The sequence below is a fragment of the Patagioenas fasciata genome, chromosome 27 (genome assembly GCF_037038585.1).
Source record: "Patagioenas fasciata isolate bPatFas1 chromosome 27, bPatFas1.hap1, whole genome shotgun sequence".
Taxonomy (NCBI): domain Eukaryota; kingdom Metazoa; phylum Chordata; class Aves; order Columbiformes; family Columbidae; genus Patagioenas; species Patagioenas fasciata.
In genome coordinates, this window is record NC_092546.1 from 1,557,039 (window position 1) to 1,570,876 (window position 13,838).

Consider the following 13,838-nt stretch of genomic DNA (forward strand, 5'->3'; position numbering starts at 1 on the left):
GTGTTGGACAAGGAGGGTCACACTCCAGGGCCCTGGCTCTGTGTCAGCACCCTGTATGACTGCCACCTCCCCAGTGCCCCTGAAACACTTTAAAAAAGCATCTTTGGGTTTGGGGCAGGGGGGAGGGTCAGTGTGTGGTTTGTTTCATCAACCCCTGCTTTTACCAATGAAAAAAACATCTAAAACATCCCCTGGGGGACACGGAAACTCACTGGCTGACACCGGGAGGAGAGGGTCCCCACATTGTGGGGACACATCTCCAGTCCAGCCCCACATCCCCATCCCCATGGTGCTACTCACAACTGGAAACTCTCATTGTACTTGGGGGCCCAGCTGTTGTTTTTGGATTTAGTGGCAAATTTCCTCTTCTTGTCACTGAGGTGGGGCCCAATGATGTTGACCTCAATGAAGGGCCGGAAGATGCCCGATGTCTGCCACTTGAGATCATTTGCAGCCACCACTGCAAGGAGGGGGCAAGTGAGGTTCATGGGGCATTGCCAGCTGCCCAACCATGGCATCCCAGCTGCAGAACCCACCTTTGACAGTGACTTTGTGTTCTCCAGTGCCGGGGTGGGTGAAGAGCTCCACGTGGATGGACACCTCCCCAACAGGGTCATCCACACCAGAGCCTGTGTGGGCAAATGCAGGAGACATCAGAGCCTGTTCCCCCTGTGTCCCTGATGTCCTCTGCCCACCACCAACCCCACTGGAGGAGGCAGGTCACCCACCACGGGGTGGGAGGGGGGGGGCAGTAGGATTTGGCCCAGTGAGTCCTCTGCCAAAGAGTTCTGGGGACAGCAGCATGGGTGCAGCAACTGCCAAAGATGGCTGAGGCTGGCACCAGGCTGGGCTGGGCTATGGCAGGACATCCCCAGCACCAGGCTGGCTCTTTGTCGTCCCACCCCAGCGAGCCTCCCTCGCCCAGGCAGGGGCTGAAGTGCCTGGGTGGGACGAGGCAGGGGCACAGGGGCCCAATTGCCTCTACTGTGGGCACAGGGAGGGGGGTGTCAGTACCCGGTGTGTGGCAAAGGGCACTGACACAGCGCTGGGCAGGAGGGACCTGCTCTGGTCCTCGTGCCACAGGGCAGCCATGGCCCTGCCAGGGGCTTGGGGCTCACCTGCCCCCTCTTGAATTCCTTCCAGCGCAGGGACCACATCACACCCTGGGGTCCTTGAGTCTGGGGAGCTCAGGTGACCAACAACCAACAGCCCAGCCCACCACCTCCCCCCATCCCCGGAAAAGCTGTGCATGCACCCATAGGTGAAGGAAGGGGTGCAAGGCAGAGAGACAGGCTCTGTGGGTCAGAGAGGGCCAAGGAGATCAAACCAAGCTCAGCAGAAAGCTCCCAAAGTAGAAACAGTGCAAAGGAGGACACGTGCCCCTGTGTCACTGTACGGGCCCAGCACGATGGCGCCGGGCTGGGGGGAGGCTGGTGATGCCACAGCTCCCCTCTCCTCTTCATCCACCTTCATCCTCCATCCCACCCCCGGAACCCCATTCCCCCACCCGGGCAGCGCCGCATGCTGAGCCGAAATGGAGGTGATGGCGGGTGAGGGGTTGGGTCTGGGTACAGGGCGCCAAGCACGGAGTGCAGTCCTGGCCCCTCTGGCGGGGTGCAATGGAGGCCAAGCAGGGACCTTGGAGCTGGGCTCATCCCTCACACCCCTCGGCAGGTGGACGGAGCTCGCCGGAGCAAGGCTAGTAATGGTCCTTCTGGCAGCAGGGTGGATGATAGGGGGACACGGCCATGGCCTCCCCTGGGGCCACATGTGCCAAAAGGAAAGCTCCCCAGCTTGTAAGGAGGTTGTGGGAGGTGCCCACACCCAGGAAGCAGCACTGGGGACAATGTGGGGTGCCCAGAGCTTGCAAGGGAAGGCAGGCACCCCTATTTCCATGGGGCACGGACCCCTGCCCCAGTCTCAGGGGCGATATGGCTGAGCACAGTTCCTCCCAGTTCAGCCCAAAGCAGCCCTGGGAGTGTGAGTCCGTGGGCAGAGAGCTCCAGCTCTGCCCACACCAGGGGTCCCCAAGGCCAGGAGTGCTGGGACAGGGCTCCTGGCCACCCTGGCCCGCAGTGCCGGGACTGTTACTAGCCCAGGCTGGCGGCAGCAGGCAGGTGCGGGGCGGGCGAGCAGCACACGTACCCTTCTCAGGATAAATTTCTTCACTAAGGGTAAACCTAATACCTTTCCCACCATGAACTAGTGGGAAGGAGAGAGAAAGAGACAGAGACACAGCACAGAGTAGACGAAGAGAGGAGGAAGGAGACAACAGGGAATAGGAACAGTGAAAGGGGGGAAAAACAAAGAGAGAGAAAGAAAGATCAGATCTCGCAGACAGATGGATGACCGAGCATCCGGACAACACTGCAGCAACACGGGAGTGCCAGGCACCACCCAGCTCTGAGCCCAGGAGTCCTGGGGCCAGGACGGAGAGACCCAGGGGTGCTGGCACCCACCACACCCAACCCCACACCCCCAACATGGCTGGCACAGGAGGCACAGACAGGACATACGTCCCTTGCAGGAGATGCACAGACAGCGAAAGCACATCCCACTCCCCAAGGACACAGACAAGCCTGGCGGGGGCACTATGGGATGGCCCATGACCGTCACACTCTTCTTGCTGGTGGGGGAGTTGGGGGTGCCAGGTGCCGCTGAGCACCCATGGCCCCTCTTCACCTGCAAACCATGGGAGCAAAACGCCCTTCCCTTCCGACCCACCCCTCCCACCCCTCTGTGACCCCGGCTGGGATCCCCAACCCCACCGGGATGGAGGCAGGGTGGGGCCCTGGCCATGGGGCAGATGAGCCCATGTGTGGGGACAGGGGTCCAGGTGGGGGTCCAGGGCAGCACATCCTACCCTGTGAAGCCTGGGTCTGCACAAATGTTTTGATGAGGAGGTCAGTGGCCTGGGTGTAGAGGGACAGAGCATAGCGCAGCGACTGCAGGTCAGGGCTCTTCTCCAGGAACGTCTTCTTTAGCCCCACGCCGCCGGCATGAAAGTATTGCTGGAGGGAGGAGAGAGCCACTGCATTCTCAGCAGCTCTATTGGAGCTCAGTGCCCTCCCATGTCTGTGCCTTGGGGACAGAGCCCTCAGGGGCACCACTTTGTACCCCAGGGTGCCCTTACCTTGATGGTGTCCAGCGCCAGCTCCACCACTGCACATTGCTTTGGGGTCAGGCTCTTGGCTTCCTCCCGCACCATGTGGTCCTGCACAGCACAAATTCTGCTCTCAGCGTGGGACTGCGCCCCACTTCCCTCACCCAGCTGTGCCAGCAAACAAACACTGGTGAGGTCACTGCCACAGCGCCAATGCCAGTGTGCAAAGTGCCCCCCAAGCTTGCACAGAGAGGAGTTCAGATCACCTTCCTCCCCCAGCCCCCCCATCCTCAGCCTCCCAGCCCTCACCTTCAGCTTGGAGAGCTGCCCCAGCTCCTTGGCTGCATTGAAAATCATCTGCGTGCCCTGCGGAGACCAAAGAGACAGGAACAGCCCTGGTGAGCGGCCAGGCTGGGTTTGCCGTGGTCAGGCTGGACACAGGGTGCCAGGAGTTTTCTGTGGCTCCATGGGCTCCCCCAGCACCCCCATGCTCCAGGGGGCAGAGGGGTCCTCCTCAGAGACCCCCAGGGACCACCAGCCATGCCAGGCACGGTGATGTAGGTGCAGGGGGCTGCTGCAGCCCCTATCCAGCCTCCAAGTTCTCAGCACAGGTGTGTGGCTGGGGGCTTGGGCACCCCAGCATAGGACATCACCCTGGCATCAGGGACCTCACACCCTGCTCAGCACAAGCAGCTTGACATAAGGATCCCATCCTCTTCCCTGTGGTGCCCAAGCATCTGCTTCTGCATCCAGCAGAGCCCAAAATGGCACATCACTCGCACCACATGGACAACCATATGACATTGGGCAGGGGGAGCAGAGAGCAAGTACAGGGGGACAGTGGGCATGGGAAGGATGTGGCATGGTCCCCCTTGTACCCCACAGCGCTGGCAGCCAAGTTAAACACCCCCCTGCCACACAGACTCCTGCCCAGATCCAGGGAGGTTCCCGGTCCCTTCCAGCCCCAAGGAACACAGCAGGGAGACCCTGACCACCCTCACCTGCTCTGTGCCCTGCCACCCCCATGGGCAGGGGCCATGAAGTCATCCTACAGCTCCTGGGGATGCAGCCCCATGGCACGGGCAGATCCTGCTCACCTCCCTGGTCTGGCATCCGCTTACCAGTCTGAGTGCAAGTTTCCCTTCTCAAGCCCTCCAGGGTGCGACATGCAACTGGGTAAACTGGGGCCCAGTGGGGCAGAGCCAGCGATTTCCACCTCCTTCCCTCTCCCAGTACCAGTAGCTTCAGTCCTTCCTGACAATGAGAAACCCCAGCATCTATCCCACTGACCATTACCTTCCGCAGGGACCTTTCCCCACCATGCCCTCATTTTTGTACCCCCCATTTATCCGTTGTGCTCCCCCCGAGTTCTGTCCCATTAATCCTTCACTTGCTGCCCCTGTCTACCCCACCAGTGAGTAGGCTGGGAGATGGGGACACTAGTGTCACCCAGATAGAGCACGATGGGGCACTGTACTAAGCTGGGACCACCCCACAGCACACGGGATGAGGAGGGTGCGAGAGAGGGAACCAGAGCCAAATGGGGAGCAGAAGAACCATGTTCTTACTTCAGTGTGACTGGGCAGCTTCACCCTGCTCTGGAAGAGAACAGCAAGGGACAATTACTGGTGGTCCCAGCAGCAGCCAGCAGCGGGCCCAGGACCCCCACATCCCCCAGCCATGGGGGCTCTGGCCCTGTACTCTCCTCTGGCTGTGTCCAGTTCTCTGCTGGTGCCACTGGTTTGGCACCAGTTCACACCTGCAAAGGCTCAGCCCTGTGCGCTTGCTGGTGAACCTGTGATGATTGTGCCAGGCCTCTTCCCAAACGAGGGCAGGCTTGCTCCCCTCCTTGTTTGGGGCTGGGAAAGTAGCAGCAGATGGAGGAAAGCAGCTCGCCCAGCATTGTCAGGTAAATGGAGCAGGACCCTGTGTCCCCTGCGAGAGGAGCGGAGAGCCAGGGAAGCCGCAGGCATTGCCCAGTCGATGCTGGCGTGTCCTTTCCTGAAAGCTGGGGTTTGATAGTGGGCAGCCTGGAAGGCTCTGCTGGACCTGGCAGTGGGGAGCACCCAGAACCCGTATGCCTGGAGAAAGCCCTTTTGGCAAGTTTTGGGGCTCAGTGAGCCTTGCTGAGGCCCCCCAAGAATCAGGGGGAAGCAGGCTCAGAGTTCCAGAGGATCTCAGCAGCCCCATGGCCCCCAGTGTGCCCCACACAGCCCCAGTATGGCTCAGCATCCCAGGGGTCACCTCTTCCTGAGCCCCCAACGGTGGGACAGGTCTGTGCCCGGGATCTCCCATGCTTGGGTGCCCTGTCCCCACACTGTCCCAGCCAGGCACCTGGAGGGGTGCTGAGCACCGTGGGGCAGCATCCCCCATATCTGCCTGGAGATGGGTAACACCCCACATACACACCCATGGGAACCAAACATGACACGACACCTGCTCCCTACCCCGGGCGACACACAGGAACCGGTCCCTGCCCCCATCCTGCACACAGGCAGCACGTCCTGGACAACACGGCACACCTAACACAACAACACGCCACGCAGGCAACGGCACATCCAGACAGCACGACAGAGGAAGCACAGACAAGCCTGGACCTTCACAGTAGGCAGGTGTGGGGCCATAAGTGTGGCCACGGGGTGATGACACACACGGAACCCACAGCTATTTACCTTCTCTGTCCCCTTGCCATGTTTTCTCAAGAGCGTGCCCTGTAGAAGCAATGTCAGAGGTTGAGTGAGGTGGGGGGGGGGGGCAGCATTGGGTGGGACACGGGGGGATGCAAGGACAAGTCTGGGCCCGTGGGGTGGCTGCAGGCTGGCGGCAAGGACATCACTGAACTCCTAAAGTACAGCCAGAGCCAATAAGGAACCGGTCCCTGTTGGGCTGCGGGCCTATAGGGGACTGGTCCCCACTGGGATCCTGGGTTAGTGGGGAACTGGATCCCAGAGGGTTGCTGGGTCAGTGAGGAACTGGTGTCTTTGGAGTGCTGGGCCAGCTGGTCTCCACTGGAATGCAGGATATTGCACTGATGGGGAACTGGTCCCCTCACTGGGATTCCGGGCTTATGGGTAGCTGGTCCCTGCTGGGCTACAGGGATGCTGACCCCATGGGGGCCTCTTTCCCACTGGGATACAGGAGCCAGCGGGCACTGTGTGGGCAGCCTTGGGTGTCTCCACATTCTCCTCCAGCTCTGGAAGATGCTCACAGCCCTGGGTTGGGAGGGGGGAAGGGGCAGCTGTACTTGTGGTTTGCACGCAGAGTTCTGGTCCACACAGTGCTGGGCTCAGTGACAATCCCACACTGACACAGGCCTCAGCAGTGGCGAAAGAAACGGTGTAAAATGGGGCAGCAGTGCCACATGGGGGGTTCTTAACCAGTGGGGCTCAGGCACATCTGAATCAGGAGGGGTTAGCAGGGGGGTCAGCTGGCAGAGAAGCCTGCAGAACGGACAAGCAGCACAGTGAGGGCCAAGCAGGCTGCCAGGAGGGTTTCTTGCCCTGGAAGAAACTGAGGCACAGGGTGATGGGTGAACAAAAGGACCTTGTATCCCACAGGGCCCCCCAGCAGCCTCAGCAAGGCTGGGACATAGGGTCCCTATGAGGTCTGAAGGGAGGCTCAGCCCAGTGTTGACCCCAGGGTTTTTCCAAATGCTGCTGTTGGAAACAAAAGGTGTTGGGGGACATGGGATGGGCATTTGTCCCTGCAGGGACTGGCATCCAGCACCCAGCCACCAGTGCCCACAACACTGTTCCTCCTCACAAAGGTGCCCATGGTCAAAGCAGGGGTGGGGGCAGGATTGGGGGTGAATGTGACCCTTCTCTTGCCCCATGGAATGTAAACCCATGGCCACCAACTGAGCAGAAGATGACAAAAGGAAACTGCTCAGTCAAAGCCATGCAAGGACCCAGCAGCGATGCTGAGAAGGGAACTCAGGAGTTTGGGCTCCCAGGGCCATATCCTAACCAGGGAAAAAAGTCTCACAACTTGTGCTGGCAACCTGCCCCATTGCTGAGCCAGGGACCCCCGTGTCCCAGCAAGATGCTCCTCTCTACAGAGCCCCACCTAAGCCAGGCTCTCAAGGGGAAACTGAGGCACAAGGGGTCGGGAAGAGCAGCCCTGACCGTCCGGCACACGCCATTCCCTCTGCTCCTGTCTCCAGTGGCCTCTCTCACCCTCAGCGCAGAGCAAGAAGATGGGATCAGCCTGGGTTTGGCTGTCCCTGAATACATGGCACTGCCCCATCACTGTCCCCTCCCACCTCATCACTGACCCTTGCATCTCCCCACATCCAGGCACTGTGAACCTGTCCAGGACCTTTCCACGCCCCCCCCTCCAAAACCCAGCTGGGGCTGTGAGCAAGTGCCCACCAAGCAGGCAGCACAAGGATGTCCCCACAGAGATGGACCAAGTTGGGAGCTGGAGGAGGGTGTGGGCAGGGCGCGGGCAGCCACACAAGACAAAAACTGGCGAGGCCAGGACCGACACACAGCGGACAGACAGACAGACAGGGAGCTGCCGTACTTACAATCATCTGCCATTGAGAGGGTGAGCAGAGCAATTGGAGAGAACAACCATGACATGAGTGTCGGTCCCATCCTCCATCCTCCCCAGCCCCAGCTGCCCCATGGCTGAGTATCACCCATTCACCAGCCAGGAGAGACAGCAGAGTTGTCCCCCATCTGATGGGCCACAGTACTCAGTGTCAACGCCCTGCCACCAGCCCCACAGGTCACTACAGCCCTGAAGTGGCCCCATCTTTCCGTACTGTAACGGGGGGCTCTGCCCCAGGGGGACTGGGCTCCAGGGAGCTGGCAGACCCCACTCGACGTTCGGCTCTGACACACAGCTCCCACGTCATCAGTGTGCCCAGCCACCCCCCGGCTGCAGCCCAGAGCCACCAGGGGACTGTCCCAGGTACCAGCCCCAGCACAGCCCCCTCCAGGGCTGCCTCCCCTCAGGAAAATCACCTGACAGATCCAACATGTCCACACCACCTCCTCTGCCCTCAGCACAGGGCCTGCTGCCTCCAGAACATGGCATAGCCACACGTGGCCGCGAAGGGACAGAGATAGGGACTGGGGTGGCAACTGGGACCCAGTGGCGCCAGCAGTCCTGCTGGATTTGGCCACCTTTGGCCAAGGGTGTATGAGCTTGGCTGGGAACAAGGCAGGGCTGTGACAAGGTCCCAGTGAGGTAGCACCACTGAGGTCTGATGAGTCACCAATGCGCTGTCCCTTACTGCCACAGTACAAGAAGCCCCACAGCCCCAGAAAAGGGACACAGCAGCCGATGGCTCCAGGGACTCCAAGCAAGAGCCTGAGATCAGCTTTGTGACAGTGACTAAAGCCACTGAGAGTGACAGAGACAGGTGTGTGGCTGGCTCAGAGCCCTTGGTGTCACTCTTCCCTGCCCAACCCCAAGGGATCAGCTGCCCTGGAAAGTTTTGGGGTGCATGGCTCTGTGCAGGGAGGACAGACACACAGCACTGCGATACAGAGCCTCAAAGCCTGTAGGCAAACTCCTCCTGAGAGGGGACCACGCCCTGGGCTTTGTTCTGCTCCCTTAGAGCCTGTTCAGCCTGTTAGCGAGGAAGAGTTCAGCCCTGCTACAGGGACATGCCCCCCCAACCCCACATCACCCCAGTCCCTGCTCCTCAAGGAACCCCAGCCCCACACCAGAGCTGACGTGGGGTGGCCTCCTGCACTCCGAGAGCCTCCTGATTCACCTCTCGGCACAGGGACCAGGCTGCATTTGGCACCTGAGTCAAGAATGACCTTTCTGTTCTCCATCCCAGCCCTGGCCATGAGCTGGGGGCAGGTCTGGGGTGGCCTGCTGAAGTCCACACCCCCTCAGCAGCCAGTGAAGGCACCTGGCCAACGATGTCCCACACTGGCCCAAATCAGCCACCTGCATCTCAGCTCCAGGGCCCCCTGTCACTCACCGTCTGATCAGTGAGCGGGGGCAGGACAATGGTCTTCTCCATTGTGTTCATCACCAGCTTCCAGAGCTCCTTCAGCACCCGCTTCAGCACCGTCTTCTCACAGATCTTGGCAAAGAGCGTCAGGCTGCAGAGAGGGAACAGGGCTGAAGGTCCTGGCACAGCACCCCAATGCCATCTCTTGCCCTGCCACCCTGACCCTGCAGGTCCCCCACACTCCCAGGGCAGGTCAAGGGCATTGGGGAGTGTGGGTGTCCCCGTTGCCTCCCACACTCACTTGCTGTCCAGGAGGTCCATGATTGGCTGCAGGACGTTGTCAGCATCCTGTGCAACGCTACTGCAGGTGCTGGCAGGGACATTGCCGGTGCCCTTCACCTGGCCCAGGATATCACCCATCTGCTTCACGCACTCCTCAATGTGTGGTTGAAAACTGTGGACCACAACACCCAGGCAGCTCAGCATTCCCCACAGCCGCGACCAGGACCCGCTTGGCTAAGCAAAGCCCCCAGCCTGGCCCCAGCTGCAGCTCCTGGGCCCCCAAACGTCTCCTTGGCCCCCCACCTGTGCTCTCTTGCCCAGGTGTACCTGGTGGCAAAAACTCGGCTCAGCTCATCTAGGACATTGTTGAGCTTCACCTGCAGTTCCTTGAGGATATCACTGGCTTCTGTGTCCAGCTGGAGAGACAGGAGAAGCCATCAGGTGCCTGGTCCAGCCCTTGGGGAGGCCTCTGCACCCCAAATGCAGCACTGGGCAGGGTGAAGCACCCCTGTCATCTGACATGATAGGAGAGCAGGGTGCCATGGGGTGGGACAGGACAAGCCCATACAGGAGTGAGAAACCAGGGTCTACTCCCAGCACTGCAGAGCCAGGGAAGGTGTTGCCTCTGGGGAGAAGGGACTGATCCAGCCCATCCACAGGACTCCCTCCTGGAGAACCCCAATACGAACCTCCTTCCCACCCATGGCTTCAAACATCTTCTCAAGCTGGACGCGGAGCTGCTGGATGTTGTTCATAAGGATGCAGGGCTGGAGGGGTGGGATGGAGAGGTGGGTCAGCACCAACAGATGTGGCTGGAACGGCTACCCACCGCCCCAGGTCCCCCCCACCCTGCGCTGGGGGACACAATAACAGCGTGGCACAGGGGCCTCCTTGGCAGCATTTCAGGGGCTGTCATCATAGACCAAGGACACGATCTGCATCATGAGGACCAGCTCTGGAGCTGAGGTGATGGCTGAGGTCACCACATGGGAACAGTACTGCCTGGCAGCCCCAGGCAGGTGACAAGCAGGGGGGAGATACATCACCACTTTCTCCTTCTCCTTGGAGCAGTATGAGGCAAAATCCTTGGAGATGATCTCAGCATACTGGAGTAACACATTGCTGATGGTCTGCATCCAGATGAGAGATGGGACCCACCCAGAGAGCAGTAAAGAGGAGGAAGGAGACCATGAGTCCCATAGCAGTGAAACAACCCAATGCATGAGTACACCCTGGGACCTCTAAACCCTCTGGCCCCACAGATGCAACAGGAGCTGCATGGGCACAGCAGCCAGATCCAGATCGAGATCCAGCACACCTGATCTCCACAGGCAGCAACACTGAAAAAACATCAGCCATCAAGCCTGCATACAACCCCTTCCACACTGCAGCAAGCCAGTGGCATTTAATTAATCAAGATTAATTAACCAATTAACTCATTAATTAGCTAATCTTCTGTGCTAGCAAAGCTGGGAGAGCTATAGGGTCTTTTGGCAGCATGTTCACTTGAGTATTGCTGTTAGAGGTGGTGCAATCTGTGCCCTATGCCACTGCCTGTAGCTGGATGGGAGGTGGCAGAGAGCCCAGGAGTCCCAGGGCTGGGACTGGGTTCCCAGGGGTGCTGCTGGCCCAGTGGCCCCTGCCCTGGCAGCTGCCCACCTTAGCAAACCTTCGCATGTAGTGCCCAACAATCTGGGGGTCAGGGCACTCAAGCTTCTTAATGATCTCAAAGCTCTGGTTGAGCTGGGAGAAGACATCCACCACGGAGCAGGAGAAGAGAGCGTGCTCTGACGTCTGCTGGAACTGTGGGGCGAGGGAGATACAGTGTCAGCAGGAGGCAGGGGAGGGAGGTTTTGGTCCCAATGGGGACACACTGGGCATCAAGGAACAAACCCCAAGCCAACTCCTGGCTGTGGCTCCTGTGCACACTGACAGCCCTGTTCATACCCCGTCCTTTTTGTCCCGCTCCAGTGCTCCATGCAGGAAATCCCGTGACACCTCTTCGTTCTCATCCAGCCACTGGATAACAAAGGGCTCAAACCAGCTGGAAGAGAGGCCAGTCCCCGGTGAGGCCAGCCAGCCCCCAGGGCACAAGCACCCCCTCCATGGCCCCCTCAAGGGCTGCACTCACGCAGGGTACTCGGGCACACGGCTCTTGAAGGAGGGCAGCTCCGTGACATACTCGTTGTACAGCCACTTCACCTTGAAGTGCAGGTTCATGTAGTCCGCGCTCTTGCACAGCCGGTGCTTGTCGTGCTCTGCACAGGGAAGGTGAGTGCACCAGGGGGTTGCTTCAAGCCCCAAACTTCGGGGGCAGCTGCCCCAAGGGCAGCTCTGGGGATGCCAGGGTAATGGGGTGAAGACGGAAGTGCTTCTTGTGTGGGATTTAAGCCAGGCATTGTGTTGATGGGGGGATGAAATGGGTTTGCCCAGGGAACAGGCGAGGTGGGAGCGGAGTGCGGGTCCTGCCTGCTTCCCCACTCAGCTTGGGCGGTGGGGGTGGACTCACCCTCCATCGCGTACTTCATGTCCTGAGCAAAGAGGTTCCACATCACCTCAGCGCTGATCTTCCCTACATTCAGTTCCTGGGGGAACCTGGGAAGGGAGGAGAGCACAGAAACGGGGTGGAGCAGCCGTCCACTTGGAGATATGTGCCCCCAACACCTCCCACCTGCCTCAGTTTTCCCATCTGTAGAATGGATGTTACAGCCCACTTCCAAAGGACTAAAGCATCCCCCTATGTGCAAAGCAGGGTTCCCTTCCCCAGCACCTACTCACTGGTTCAGGCAGGGTGTGTAGGAATTCTTGTCCTCCTCGATAATGGAGACTATCAGGGTGATGAGCTTGGACCAGAAGTCCAGGTTTTTGATGCTGGGACCCTGCTCCTCGGGGGGCACCTCGCCTTTCTTAGTCTGGAGTGATGGGGACACAGTGGAGGCTCCAGTCATCCCACCCATGGGGCTTGATTTTGTGGTGGGGCTAACGAGGAGGCAGGAGGGCTCTGGGAACACCCTGGAGGCCCCTACACAGCCCCCCTTGTCTGGCCCCAGTCTCAACCCCACAGCAGCAGAGCTTTAACCCTGCTCAAGTCTTGGGGTTCATTCTGCATGGGGCTGAGTGCTCTGGAGAGGGACCAGGAGCATTGCACGAAGGAGAAGGGCAAGGGATGGGGAAGCTCAGCCAGGGGCAGCAAGTTCCCTCCGCAGCACCTGGCAACCCAGTGCCTCCCAGTTCCCAACGCACCGGGTCTGTCTGGTACTCGCGACTGTACAGCTCGTGACAGTTGTTGAAGATATACTCATAGGTAGAGTTGAGGCAGGCTTTCACACAGTCCTTCACCACCTGGCTGGCTCGTGGGGGGCTCTGCAGCTCCTGGACCTGGGTGTGCAGGCAGGGAGCAGCGCTGGAGGCAGCCCCGCAGCCCCAGCCAGCGGCCTGGAGCTACCGCAGCGCCAGCACCACCCCAACCTCACAAAGAATCGGGGCCAGCAAGGGTCAGGCTCTCCACTGGAGGGACAGGGAGAATGGGGCCCCAGCAATACCTTCATCCGAAAGAAGGTGATGCTGGTCAGCAAATCCACCGTGGACTTGAGATCCTGCAGCCTCTCGGGACTGCTGGCAGGGAAGTTGTTCTGCCAAAGAGGAAGAGACAAGCAGAGTTGCGCACAAAAATCTCACAGGGACAAGTGGAGGGGGAGAAAACAGCCACTTGTTGTTTCAGACCATACTAGACAGCTAGGGAAACTGAGGTGCAGCAGTAAGCTTACTCGGTACATGGAGAGGTCGATCCGCAGCGAGTTGTGCAGCTGGTCAAGGAGCTTGACGAACCGCTCCTTCTGCAGAGAAATGCCCCAGAGCCAGGTAAATGGGGGAGAGGCGGCAGGGACCACCCCCCTCCCCGCTGCCCCGTCTCTCTCTGCCCACAGCCTGGCTCACACACTGCACCCAGCTCATCCCTCTCCTTCCTGCTGTCCTTTCCCTCCTTCCTCCATCAGCGCCCCGTGGGCGGGTATGGGATGCCTGCGGCGAAGAGCGTGTCCTCGCTGCTGGCTGGGACTCTCTGGGAGCCATCAACAGCTACCAGGGCACAGAAGTCATGCCAGGCATAGTACAGGATCGAGAGGGACCACCGTGTATTCACTGGCAGTCAGTGCTTCAGTGGGGATGGGCTGCTCTATCTGCCCTGTCCACTTAAACACCTCCGAGCCAGGACTCAGGGCAGGAGCAGGGAGAGGGTGTGAAGGATTGTGCCCTGGGCTGCATGGCCCTTAGATTGAACCTTCTGATGAGCTCAGGAAAAAGGGCAGGGAAAGGGCAGCTGGGCTCTTGCAGTGGTCGCCCATCTTCAGGGCCAAGCTGCTTCAAGACAAGGCCAGGATGGCCCCAGGAGTTGGATCCCTCCATGGGCTCCTCGCTTGCCCAACTGGTTTGCATCGAGGGATATAGGCAGAGAACTGCTCTAGGTTTATGGTCTCCACTGGGGCCAAGTGCCTTTAATTCAGTTCAGTTCAGCTCAGCTCACGGGCAGGAGAATGC

General features: G+C 59.7%; 1 protein-coding gene across 1 annotated transcript in view; it reads right to left on the reverse strand.

Moving 5' to 3' along the window:
- The window catches only part of UNC13A (unc-13 homolog A), a 35,924-nt gene that overhangs the window by 1,830 nt on the left and 20,256 nt on the right, over positions 1-13,838 (reverse strand). The window contains exons 23-41 of the mRNA XM_065858106.2: positions 13,070-13,138; positions 12,845-12,934; positions 12,546-12,680; positions 12,081-12,214; positions 11,812-11,897; positions 11,434-11,560; positions 11,250-11,346; positions 10,962-11,105; positions 10,349-10,432; positions 9,992-10,069; positions 9,630-9,718; positions 9,322-9,474; positions 9,048-9,171; positions 3,413-3,469; positions 3,134-3,214; positions 2,864-3,011; positions 2,146-2,202; positions 537-629; positions 301-460 (exon numbers count right to left, since the gene is read on the reverse strand). Coding sequence (XP_065714178.2) covers positions 301-460; positions 537-629; positions 2,146-2,202; positions 2,864-3,011; positions 3,134-3,214; positions 3,413-3,469; positions 9,048-9,171; positions 9,322-9,474; positions 9,630-9,718; positions 9,992-10,069; positions 10,349-10,432; positions 10,962-11,105; positions 11,250-11,346; positions 11,434-11,560; positions 11,812-11,897; positions 12,081-12,214; positions 12,546-12,680; positions 12,845-12,934; positions 13,070-13,138 — 2,006 coding nt within the window. The remainder of the gene's footprint in view (positions 1-300; positions 461-536; positions 630-2,145; positions 2,203-2,863; positions 3,012-3,133; positions 3,215-3,412; positions 3,470-9,047; positions 9,172-9,321; positions 9,475-9,629; positions 9,719-9,991; positions 10,070-10,348; positions 10,433-10,961; positions 11,106-11,249; positions 11,347-11,433; positions 11,561-11,811; positions 11,898-12,080; positions 12,215-12,545; positions 12,681-12,844; positions 12,935-13,069; positions 13,139-13,838) is intronic.